Below are 12471 nucleotides of genomic sequence, written 5' to 3'. Positions count from 1 at the left end.
TCAGGCCTACAAGTCGGTCGTTCTTGACTACTTTTCGTCTGAATTACGAGCAGTGGTGAACACCCTGGAGCCTCGAGCTTACAGCTTGTGTCTCGCTTGGTGCATCCACCCACCGAAACAGATGCGAGTACACGCACAGAGTCGCCGACACCTAATATACATGCGTAAGGTATATTCTTTGACACTCCCCAGCCACATAGATCGGGAGTCCGACATGCATCCCTGCTGAGCCCAACAATGCCCAATGTTAGGGCCTAGTATTAAGCTCCTTTGACTTGGCTCCCTGTCTCCTCACGCTCCTGGTTCCATGCGGGCTGTGAAGGCATCACAGACGAGTCAGTTGTCCGAGACGCAGGCCATTCCCGAAGCAGAAGGCCAGCTCAGCAGTATTCGGATGTCTCGTCATGTTTCCCCGTGAAAAATCCTTTGTCACCGCCATATCCCTCGTTGGGGGTGGTAGAAATGCTTGTTGATGGCTGCCCTAGATGCCGCTTCTGCTCATGACTAGGCAAGGGCCTCCACATGCTGTTGGTGGGAGAGAACAAAGAGCTTATCTTCGTGACATTGTGTGCCTTACTCTTCGCTCAGTGTGCATACATGCATGACTGAATGAGATCAAGGCGAGCCACTTCAAGTTCTTCAGTCTTGTGGTCCTAAACATGAGATTTGAAGCTCTGCAAGTTAGCGTTGATATAAAGCGATAGTATGAACACTTTGTCTTCTGGGCTGCTTCACGAAGGGTGCTGCGGCCTGTTTCAAGGCAATCGTCACCATGGAGTAATATCGACAGGTTCTTACAACTGATATACATATCAACTCACACGCCCCCCGGAATAGATATTGCTGCTTGCTAAAGAATCTGATGTGATAGCGAGTTCGTTTTGCATGGTCACTCAAACTCCAACGTTTTTCAAAGCGAGGCGTGCGAATCATGCAAGACGTGATACACCATGAAGCCAGCACAGATGAGGCGGTAGAGGGATGACTGGGTATCCAAAGGCAATAATATACAATGGTATCTTTGTCATGTCGACAGGCATTCAATTCTCTCTTCTCCCTTCGGAGTCGATGGAATGCAATGGCTAGGCTGCAGTCTTGGCCAGAGGGATGCTGCCACGTTGTGCCTCTACATGTCTTGTGCGCATCAGCATGGTTCTGAAATGACCTCTGAACTGTCGATTGTGGTGTTTGACAAAGAAGGTTCTTCAATGACAAGCCAACGTCCCAGTGGAAGGGCGGAACTTTAATCATTCATGTGAGCCGGCAGCCATGCACGAAAAGCATGCAAACTCCCCCTATTCTTATATGTTACTACCGAGGCGAGTACTTGCAGCAATTTACAATTACGAGCTAACTAACTCAATTCAGCTTGACCTGAATCCTTTGCGGATGCCTGCTTATTGTCCCAGAAAATATTATGGGGAGAATGGAGGATGAGGCTCCAGTGTGAGACCGTGTAGGAAGGACCAACAAGGAGGATTGTACTTTGTCTAGAACAAGTGAAAAGAACCCCCGAATGATTTTTGCCTTCAAAGTTAGGAATTCGGTTGCTGAATGGGAAGAGGCGGCATAAATAACTTCCTTCAAGGCTCCTTGGACCACAATCTGCCCTGATATGTGGGTTAGAAGATGCAAAACCACTGCACAACAACAGAAGCAACCGGCCGAGACACACCACGAGGTTCTGTTGAACAAAAACGGCCAACAGGCATGGCTTGGGGAACACAAGCAACATGGTTGTAGCGGCCTACCAAGTCGATTGACATGTCCCACGGTGGCGAGATTTGCAGGCATCTCTCCTTCAGAGCTTGATACACAGTCATGGGCATCATGCACAGCTCTTTTGGCCCAGAAGAAGTCTCAAATTGGAAGGGGGGAAGCCGGCAAACATCCAATGCAAGCTTTCCTGTAGAAGTAGGACGATGCGATGTCGTAAAGAGCACTCGATGCCGTAGACCATGGGAGGAAGTCCAATGGCGGATCCCTGAGCTGCATCCCTTCTTCCAATGGGCCGGCGGTGCCATCGAGCTCGAGTCCGCAACGCATGGGCTTGACGCACGGAGGAGGAGAAAAGCAGCGAATGAGATCCCTTGCCTTCACCGAATTCGTCGAGATTGCAAGCATTCAGAATCCCCTTGTTTCCTGACACTTGTCCGCCCTCGGGACGAACCATGAAGCCCCACAGCGGCCGCAGATCAAGACACCACCATATGTTCACTCGTGCACTCGACTAGGACAAGATTTCAAGAGGACGCGACCGAGACCTGGCCCGCAGCGGGAAAGGCACAGGACTCGTAGCAATAACACGGCCGTTAATGTGGCCCGGTTGCCTCACGGCTCCATGACCAAGGACGCGCCATGGAATGCATATGGAATGCTGAGAGAACGATCCCGACAAGTGCAGCATGTCAATGGCCGACAAGAACTGAACCAGCTAGAAAATGTGGGTGCTGAATGAAGTGAGTCCAAGACTAAGGTCTCTTTCTTGGGCCTTTGGGGCTTGTAAAATAGACGTAGCCAAGCTATATTTACTCGTCAGGTACGTTATGCATTAGGACAACAACAAAGGCTGAAAGGCAAATTGAATCACACCAAGGGCATATGCAGCCATGCACATACTCATACACATCCCCGCGGGTTTGTCCAAGTTATTTGGTCCTTCGTCAGCCCTGCTTTTGTTACTTCCACCGCAGCTACAACATCACGGTGAAGTGCTGTACACACAGAATACTGCAGTAGTATCTTGTGGTGTGGGGATGCCCCGTACTTCGACCCTGGTTCTCGCTGTAGTTGCTGATATTGCGAGGGGGGGGCGTGTATCGAATTTTAGGTCTTGATCAACGTGGCAAGCGGCCATCGGGCTTTGGTCCTATGCTATCAAGCATCGCTCTTGGGCTAACCATGCTATCAGAGGCTTGTCGAGTTTGAACTGACAGCGATTGTTATTTATGATATTGGAAGCAGTAAGCTAACAAGGCGAATACTTGGAGACGTGATACGATTGATGATTGGACGAAGACAAGCCTTGAGGTAAAGTCAATTTGGTTCTGATGGTGGTAAATACATGCTGTTGGGTGGCTCCAATCATTGATAGATATGCTGCAGGGTCTATGAGAAACGAATAGGCGCAGATTGGCTGCTCCAGCATCACATCAAGACCCAGGAACCAAGTTGTTCAAAGTTAGAGCCGATTGATAGTCGGGGTACGTCTTGTGGCAGCGGCAGAGAGAATCTATGGAGTACCATATCAGAGAGGAGGAGGGGTGCGCTTAAGGCACCTCTGCTGGTGGAGGATGGTGATGCGATGAGAAGAAAAGACTATATGGGGCTTTGAGTAAGGGTACCCAATCGACACATACAATCAAGCCTCTTTATCCCGCAGGAACAAAGAGCAGAAGCGAATGCAAATGCAAATGCAGACGCAAATGCACAAGAAAAAGCAGAAGTTCAAGCTCATAATGGGCGGCCATTAATCTGGCCCGAAGTGAGGAGGGCAAGGGGTCTAAGGAACGAATGCGATTGCTTGTTGGTTGTGCCGGAGTCCCACATGTGGATGTGGGATGCCATATACAGATATAGCACGAAGATCGAATACGCAGAAGGTCTCCTGGATCAAACAAGTATAAGTTGCCTTCGCCATCCACTCGGTCTGGGCTACATCTCATCTTCATCATTCTGTTGCCCGCGAACAGTCTACACATCACGCTACCCCTTCAGTTGACCAGTTTCTTAATCATAACTTGTTGTATCAGGCCAACTTCGACTTCATACGTTATAGAAGAGCAGCTGCAGACCCATATCCCGGCTCCAGGACGCTGGAATTCTTGAGATATCGACCACTCAGCAGGGCAAAGCAGTCGATTGTACTGGCAATCAAAACTGAGGATTACGGGCCTCAAGCAAACAAGTCTCACTCGGCTAGCCTCAGTATCAACGAGGGCATTCGAACACCAGCAGCTTCCAAATCCTTGCTAGGTCCCATACAGCTGCTGTATTTGCTCTTGTGCCTGGCTGTACAGTGCATCTCACAATAGTCACATATTAAGTAAGTTTGACATATATCTTGCTCTTTTCAGATCAATCAAGTGCATCATCAACATCAAGGTGTGCTTTCTTTCCCTTTATTGCACTGCTCTGGTTACGTATTATCTGTCGAGACACCACGCGGCAGGGATATGTACGAAAGGCCATGAGGGGTTGATAGACGGTGACCATGCTGAAATAATGTCATGTCTCCAAATGAATGACAAAGGCAGCCAGTGATATGGATATTAGTCCAACAAGTGGGAGTTGTATGCATTGGGTAGAAACAAAATTGCCTGCCCAACGCGAAGGGGAGGCACAGAAGGCATAGAGACAATAGAAGAGACCCAGTGACTAACCTGTGTATCCTAGGATTCTTCTCGACTCGATCAAACCGAACCTTTACATTGTTTATAACGTTCTGGCTCAGTGACCGTTGGATTGCCCGAGGGTGGCCGACTTTCATCGCTTCGACACGACTTGACAAGTGTTGACTTGAACTTCGGGTTCGGCTCGAATCGACCACGAGTTCGCCTCTGGAACTCCGCTCTCCGCCTTCGGTGTTCCCGCTTCTTCTCCTCTTCTGTCGAATCAGTTAGAGATACCCTGCTTTTCTCGCCTCGACTATTCGCCACTAAGCCTCTCGTCAACCCTCGAAACCGTTGAGCCATGTGCTACTTTGACCAAACCCGCTGGGCATGCGGCTACTGGCGCTGGGGGCACTTTCGTCAGCAGTGCAACAAAGAATACCGCATGGGCGAAACTTGCGGCCTGAAGCTTGTATACGAAACCAGGACCGAAAGAGACGTTTGCAAGCTCTGTCACGACACGGAGAAAAAGCAGCGCAGGTATGACAAGATGTACCGAGACGTTCAGCGCTGGCAGAGGGAGGGCAACCGAAATGCCACCATTGAGCGAACGTGTGCTGAGATGCAAGAAGTCCTTGGTCAGATCTATCGTATGAGAGAAGAGCATGATCACAGGCTACAATCCCTTGGCCAGGTGAGTTTGAAACATGATGTTCCTTTTCCTTTCCTTTATGTCCATTCGCATTGAGTGAGGAGCCCGAGCCCGAACAAGAAAGATGGACGAAAAAGGGCTGGAGGCATAACTGAGCCGAGGGCACATGGAAGAAAAAAGTCCCAAAGAAAAGGAAAAAGAGGGACGGGAAGCCCCAAAAGGGGTGTGAGGGGCGTGTGCGTGGTCTGTGATGGTGGTGCTGTGCTTCTTGCATATGCCGTGGTCTGTGGGTGTCGAGGTACGGGCATGGGCATGGGCACGAACATTGTGTGTGGTGAGGAAAGAAAGAGAATATGAGTGGCTAACCTATTATTGCAGTGAAGTGACGAGATGCCAAGAGCGATATATCTAACGACGACAATGGACGAGCTGTTATACACAATAGCGAAGGGACAGTACGGTTGAAGTATTAGCTTCATACAAAATTGCGGAAACCGACCAGGGATACCAGGACATCTATAATGACGATTATGACAACCTTGTTTTATGTTTGGGCGGACGAGAAACGAAAAATGTTGCGGTCGATGCCGAAAGAAGGAGCTCGACCAAGAAGGGATGAGGAAGAGGGGCAGACAAGAAGAGGAGACAGGGAGGTGAAAACAAACTCTCTTGTGAGCATGGCTTTGCGGTGGAATATTTTCTCCTTTATCCTTACCTTTCTACACTTCATTCGTCTGTAAGAACAGACAAATTGCTCTTTTTTCTCTCTTCCAACAATTTCAATATATTGGTGGATCATCATGGGACCTGTGTGAGGGGCAAGGCAGACAGAGACAGGATGAGAGGGCCTAAAACGAAGAAATCCCCATGGCCACAGCTGGGGCATGCAGAGGGCGTCGGTGGGACGGAGCCAGACGCTGCCAGGTCCATGTTTATATCTTTCTTTATACCCACAGGTGCGAACCGTGTGGACAATAGGTCAATGTAACGTGTGTTATCTTGAAAAAAAAAAAAGCCATACTCTTTCTATGTCCCAGATCAGCACTTAAAGTGGCGTAAAGGCCGTCAACACGAAGGTATAGCAGCAACTAGCTCTCTTGCCCTGACCTTTATGGCACGGCATGAAGCAGAAATTGCAGAAGGGGGAGGGTGGCAGTGCCATCATCATGCATGGGCAGACGGAGCTCGGGGTGTGGGCCATGAGCAAGCAATGGGAGTTCAGTTCCTTGTTGCATGTTGATCAGAGACGCCGCTTCTATAGCTCGAGTGATGACGACAGTTGGAAGCTAGGAACAACTGGGGAGACTGGCTTCGACCTCAAGATCGATGTTGACGGGCCAGAGAGGACAATGGATAAGGTGAGGAGACGAGAGGTATAGATTGAGGAAACACGACAGGTAAGCGTAACCGCAAAAGACGCAATCGGCTGGAAGAGGCGTCTATGCGCATCGAATAGGAGAATAGCAATAAATCAACGACCACCACTGGAGCAGTGTAGCGTCAACGAGGACCTGTTGTGTTATTTCTCTCAGGCGCCGATAAATACCTGTGCTGTGTGAGGGATCTAGCCTATCAGTGTCGACTACATACCTACTATGCAGCGGACACCATTCGAAAAAGGCATATACCCTTGCTTATCGGAGTTTTCAGGGCATATGTCTTTGATAACCCCAAGCCCTTTGTCAACGAATAGGGATGCGGGTATGCGGAAGCAGGTGCTAGAGCACGACACCAGAGGTATCGGGGCTCCAGCCTCCAGGTCCCTCAATGTCTCAGATCATCTGCCTTGTTTTTCCGCCCCCAATTGTTCATTTCCAGGTGACAGTATGGGCTGTGCCTGTAGCATGGATCGCAACTTTGGTCGGCGCTTCGGGCGTAGAGTATAGTAGAGCGTATGGTTATAAAAGTTCCGCTACGGGTGATCGACCGATAGGAGTTAATGGTAAGGTATTGCAGTCATGGCGGAAATTGAACTGGAGCTTGGGGACGGTATCGTGGAGTCGGGCGGTGACGAAATGAGACACGGGATGAATGTCGACGTTGCAAAATCTAGAGCTGATGGTGACAGAGTTGCCAATCATGAATAGGACAGCTGTCTTAGCAAGTTTTTGTGGTTAATACCATCGTCAGAGTCGCTTTGGAGGTAACAGCATGGGGGCCTCAAAACTCAGCGAGTATTAAGCAATTATGCAGTACCAGGCATGTATGACATTGAGCAGGATAGATTAAAGCGATTAGGTGCAAAGACCTAGTACTGTAAACCAAAGCGAAAGGTGGAGACATGATAGTTCTCAGGGCTCAGACTCAATCAAGAAGCCAGTTAGTTAGTTATGCCGTAATTGCAAGCATTCGGTTCGTGAATGCGGTCTGCATATTTGAACAAGGTTGCCCACCACCGAAAGGTTCGAGAAGGGGCTACGGTGAACAGCAGCAGCATGTGACTAGTTCGCAATGCGAGCTCTGCTTATCCAACCTGCACAAGACCTACCAACGACATGAGGAAAAGCCGATGCGATTTAAACCCATGAACACATTCCATATCGTATCTGACTGGTCGACTTCATGGTTGTCCGCCTTTCTGGTCACCCTGACCGTAAGGGGACCCCTGTTCGTCCCAAACTGACCCGCGGCGCGCAGAATGTCTGTCAAGTTCCTCGTACCTAGACAAAGACAGTTTTAACTCTTCCAAAGTGTAGACTGTAGGACTGAGTACGTAGCTTTCTTCCTCGGAAGCCCTTAGCATGGACGGCCCCTGTTTAACAAAAATCTGAGCACTGTCTTAGGCGGGTCCAGCCTCCCGTCAACGGGGTTCAGGGGCCTAATGTCTCCTGAAGCAGATGGCTAAGGGCTGCTTCCCGGCAATATGGCTTTCCTCACCCAAGGGGATGGATAAATCCCGGGGATCCTTCACATTCGTATCCCTTTTCCAGCGTACAGGTAGCTTCGAGAGCGGCTCCCCATTCCATGTCTCCATGGTGTCGTGGTGGCGGGCTGGGCCATGACAGACATTTTCTCAAACAAATCCCGAAGGCTTGGGACGTGGGCGGGATCTTGTTCAGGTTGACGAAAGAGATCCATCAAAACCTCCCCAGTGGATGGGGACCCATGCAAGCCGCCCATCAACGGTGCGAGCCGAAGCCGGAGAAAACCAGACTAAATCAAGGGCCGACGGCAAGCTAAAGGAACGTCCACCATCCTCCTCGAATCTTTGACCTTGCTCCCCTGGTCTAGCGTCTATTGCCACCCCACTGACTGCTGGGCCACCTCGAATTCGGTGTGAGCCAGCGTGAGGGGAACGCACGTGTCTGATGCTTAATGGGTGTTCTCGGTTCTCGACAAGTCACGCTTCCGTTGTGGACTGATGAGTTATGGCTCTAGCCCATCACTCGTGCTTCTTATGCACGGCAGGCTGCGAGAGAAAGGCCGATGGTACGAATTGATGACGAGACGAGGGTCTTGAAACTAAACTGTCTAGGGTTTCGATTGGGTGTGTCTGCTTGTACAAAGTCCACTTCCTGCCCACAACAATCAAAGATGTCTGCACAAAAGACGGGCGGCAAAAACCAAATACCAAAAAAGAGACGAAGAGATAAAATAGAAGTGCAGGCCTGCACCGAGTGTTATGTGCTAATCCGGTTCTATGCAGCGACAACTCCGTCTACCAAGGGGTTCCACTGCTTCAACAAAATGAGCAGCAACCGGAAATTTGGTCACAAAGACCGTATTAGTCGAGGTTATTAGTATTCAAAGAAAATGGGCCGGCAAATAAGCGATGGTTTTTTTCCCGCTCATTTTTCTTGTAGCCACTTCACCGACATGCCGAGCGAGGGTCAGACCGGGATGGACCTCATTGAATTTGAGCCACCAGGGGTAGATGGTTCAGATCGGGGCAATCGCAGCGGTTTTGAGCACCAGAACGTTCTGTGCATATCGTCATCAGTCGTGTATCGCGAATATTGCATTGCAGCTGTATATCGCAGTTGCTGACTCCCCGCTCTGGGGGATTCCAGCTTTCTCTCCAGTATTGTTAACGAACGGAGCTTCCTCCGTTCAAAGAAGGCCGTCATTACTGCATTGCCGCCGCAGCATCTGCAAAGGTCCCTACAAGAGGTCCCTCATCGCTCTCGAGAGTCTTGATGCTAGCTGGACCATTCTTTTGCATCTCTATGGTCTCGTCTTCTGGAAGCCAGTCGACTTTGACGCCGCTCGCAGGGTTATTGTCACCCTGGTTGCTAAGTTTTGATACAAGATGTTGGTATCGTGCAAGGCGTGCACCTTGACCAGCGTAGGCGAAAGGTGTCGTTGCTCCACGATTTGTGTTCTCTTGCGGAGCGATATCAAAGATGTCCACCATATTGCTATCGCCTTAGGTTAGCATCCTTCCAGGCCCCTTGATCTCACGAACGTACTCTGATGTCTTGGCTATTACTCGTTGGAGGGCCTCGTTCTCCCGCTGAGCTTCGAGCGTATCGTTCTCTCCGTTTATAGCTTGGTCCCCGAAGCTGCCGTATTGCATACCGTTTGCATCATCGTAAAGAAGACGGTTCTCTTCCTCCTGACAGGCAAAGCATCAGTAAAGAGTCCTGCTGATATCGATCCGAGACCTGTGATCGCAAGCTCGCTTGATAACACACCTCATCGTAGTTATTACCATCACCCCTTCCCAAACATGATGCGCAAGCTCCCATTATTGCGTAGGTAATCGAAAATCTTAGGTACACATGTCAGATCGTAAGGCGGACTAGATGTGGTGTACTGTCGCAAAAAGTCGGTTATTATCTCGAGAACATGGCCCGGAAGCGAAGAATAGAAATGTTAAGGAGCGTGGAAGGTTGTAGCCGTTTGGTCATACAGCCTCGTGACTTCGTGATTGCTCTCTTCGTGAGGCGCGCCTGCTTCACGACGTACGTTACTCGCTCAGTGGGTCCTTCTTCAGGAACCCGAGGCTGCACCGGGTAAACAACGGCCCGCTCGTCACCCTATCCATATTGCTGGGACCAACAACAACGAACAATGGACTTCATTCAACAATGAACAAGACAAAAAAGGACATCCTCTAATGCTGATGATGCGGCCAAGGCGATACACGAAGCGAGAATGGTAATGAGGTATATTGCGAAGGACTACGCTTGCAACCTTGTTCAATGCCTAGGCATTCGTACTCGTCTCTGATGCTCCCTTAATACTCCCTTGACATTGGATACCCTGGGTAAGGGAGTATCAATATTCAGGTGTCTCATTTTTTCTCAATGCTTTTAGGTAAGGGCATCAAGATTAGCGTCTGCCAATTCACTGTTGATTTTGCCCTGGCCAACCCCACCGTCTAGGTAGTTTGCGTGCTGACAACAGCGAGCACCTCTTCAGTGTGTACCCCTTAACATCTTGGCCTTTCAGTAAATCCTTCTTTGGAACAAACCCTGGCCCGCTTCATCCAAGGGATTTACTACACCAATGTCTGTTATATTGCCAATGTCTCTGTATCATGGATTGGCTTCACTCGAAGACATCCTTCGATCGCAGCTATTGCCTATGTCCTTAGCAACAGTTCTTGTCAATGTTTGTCCCTTGAGGTGATACACTCGTACGCAGAAAATGATAACTATAAGGATGAGTCTCCCGCATCAACTGACATTCTGATCATCATCGACACTTCCAATCTAACAGCCGACACCCTGTTCCTCTTCCTACTCTCTCAGTCAAACTTGGCTCACACATCAGTCCATTGACCTTGATTTATCTTCTTCTTCATTTCTTTGTCTTAAGATGGTCCGTTTTACTCCTCTGGCAGCACTGGCCTTAGTGCCCCTAGCTCAGGCACGCTTCGACTGGTTGTATTCGCGAGACACCATTGCTCAATGTCCTCCTTGCTCACTCGGGAGCGAGTCCAGTGATTGTTCTCGCACAGTGACCGTCACTAAGCCCTCTGGACCTTATGAGACGGTCACTGTCTCAGATCCCAACGGTGCTTATCACACTGTTACTGTTACAGAACAATATGGTCCCGGAAAGACTGTTACTATCACCCAGAACTACCAAAATCCTCAAACTAAGGTTGTGTACATCAGCCAGGGCGAGACTGTTGAGCCAGCCATTGAGACTATCACCATCACCCGTCCTGGAAAGACTGTCACTGTGACTGCGACGGAAACAGAGACCAGTGAACACATCGTCACCAAGAAGATCGATAGCTATCCCGGTCCCAAAACAGTTACCATCAGCAACGGCTACGCTGCGCCTAGTGCTGGCTCTCCTGATTACAATGGTGGAGTTGTCGCTAAAATCGTTGGTGGCTATGGTGACTACGAGAAGGATCCCGACAACATCTACACAGTTACTGTGGTCAAGGATGGTCATATCCAGACTCTGACGTACACGAATGTCAAGTACAACACCGTCATCAAGACAATCACCCAAGACAACGGTCGCGAAGAGGTGGTGACCGTTACGGGCAACGATCAGTATGAGGTTACCAAGACTGTGAACGGTAACAAGGTTGTCGAGACTATCACAGCTGAGAACACCAACAACTACGTTGTCACCAAGACCATCCAGCAAGGTGGCAAGTACTATACCGTCATCGTCAAGCCTGAGCCGACCGTCAGCACTATCACCAAAGAGAACGGCGACCGCATTACTACTGTCGTCGAGGCTGATCAGACCTACACATTGACTGCTCCGGCCAAGTATGGAACCTACACTGTAACAGATGACGACTGCGAGACCTACACAAGTACTGCCACTTACACCGGTAAGCCTGAGGTTGAGGTCATTGTTTACGACCTGGAGACTGGCGACTCAACCTGCACAAAGGAGGACGGAAAGCCCTGCAACCCTGGCTACGACAATGGTGGTGATGGTAGCAAGGGCCAGTATGAAGATCCTACCAACACAAAGGGCCAGGACGGAAGTGGCTACTACAACAGAAACGTCCCTGTATACACCAAGATCCGCACTTACGGCAACGGCGATGTCTACACCGAGATCCATGGTGCTGAACCAACTGGATGTGAATCATCTGCAGTCTCCACGAGCATCGCTACTGTTTATAACACCGTGATTGTGACAGCAGATGCGTCACCATCAAAGTCTCCCACTGCCGAGCGCCGAGCAGTAGACAAGGTTCGGTCACCCCTGTCTGTTCGATGGTGATGAATGGATCGACTAGAGTGTATACCTTTCCTTGGGTTCAAAATTGGTGGAGTATCTATTTCGGGTTTTGGTTCAGCATATGGTAGAAGGGTGATATATAATGTGGGCATGTAACCAGTATTTAATGTAGTAATTAAATTTTAGTCTTTTTATATCTATCCCTTGAAGTGTTCCGTGCTGTGTCAATTTCATTCCGCTATTTTGAACACACAAGGTAGCGTTACTTCTGCACGGCACTCCCTAAACCTAGTTGTAACTATAGAATTGATATCCCTGACAGATAAAACAATGATATATGAGGAGGCACATCGCCAGATACTATCTATCAGCATATGAATA

General features: G+C 49.4%; 2 protein-coding genes across 2 annotated transcripts; one reads left to right on the top strand and one right to left on the bottom strand.

Moving 5' to 3' along the window:
• Positions 1-9049: 9049 nt before the first annotated feature.
• On the bottom strand, positions 9050-9499 carry FSUBG_13167 (uncharacterized protein; the record flags this gene model as incomplete). Its single annotated transcript, XM_036678030.1, has 2 exons — positions 9050-9341; positions 9393-9499. 2 exons carry the CDS (start codon positions 9497-9499, stop codon positions 9050-9052), a joined length of 399 nt encoding a protein of 132 aa, XP_036531365.1.
• A 1247-nt stretch (positions 9500-10746) lies between these two features.
• FSUBG_13166 (uncharacterized protein) lies at positions 10747-12132 on the top strand (the record flags this gene model as incomplete). Its single annotated transcript, XM_036678029.1, has 1 exon — positions 10747-12132. One exon carries the CDS (start codon positions 10747-10749, stop codon positions 12130-12132), a length of 1386 nt encoding a protein of 461 aa, XP_036531364.1.
• Positions 12133-12471: the final 339 nt, after the last annotated feature.

The sequence above is a fragment of the Fusarium subglutinans genome (assembly GCF_013396075.1).
Source record: "Fusarium subglutinans strain NRRL 66333 chromosome Unknown NRRL66333_c0000315, whole genome shotgun sequence".
NCBI classification, from domain to species: domain Eukaryota; kingdom Fungi; phylum Ascomycota; class Sordariomycetes; order Hypocreales; family Nectriaceae; genus Fusarium; species Fusarium subglutinans.
This window is presented reverse-complemented; position numbering and strand designations above follow the sequence as displayed.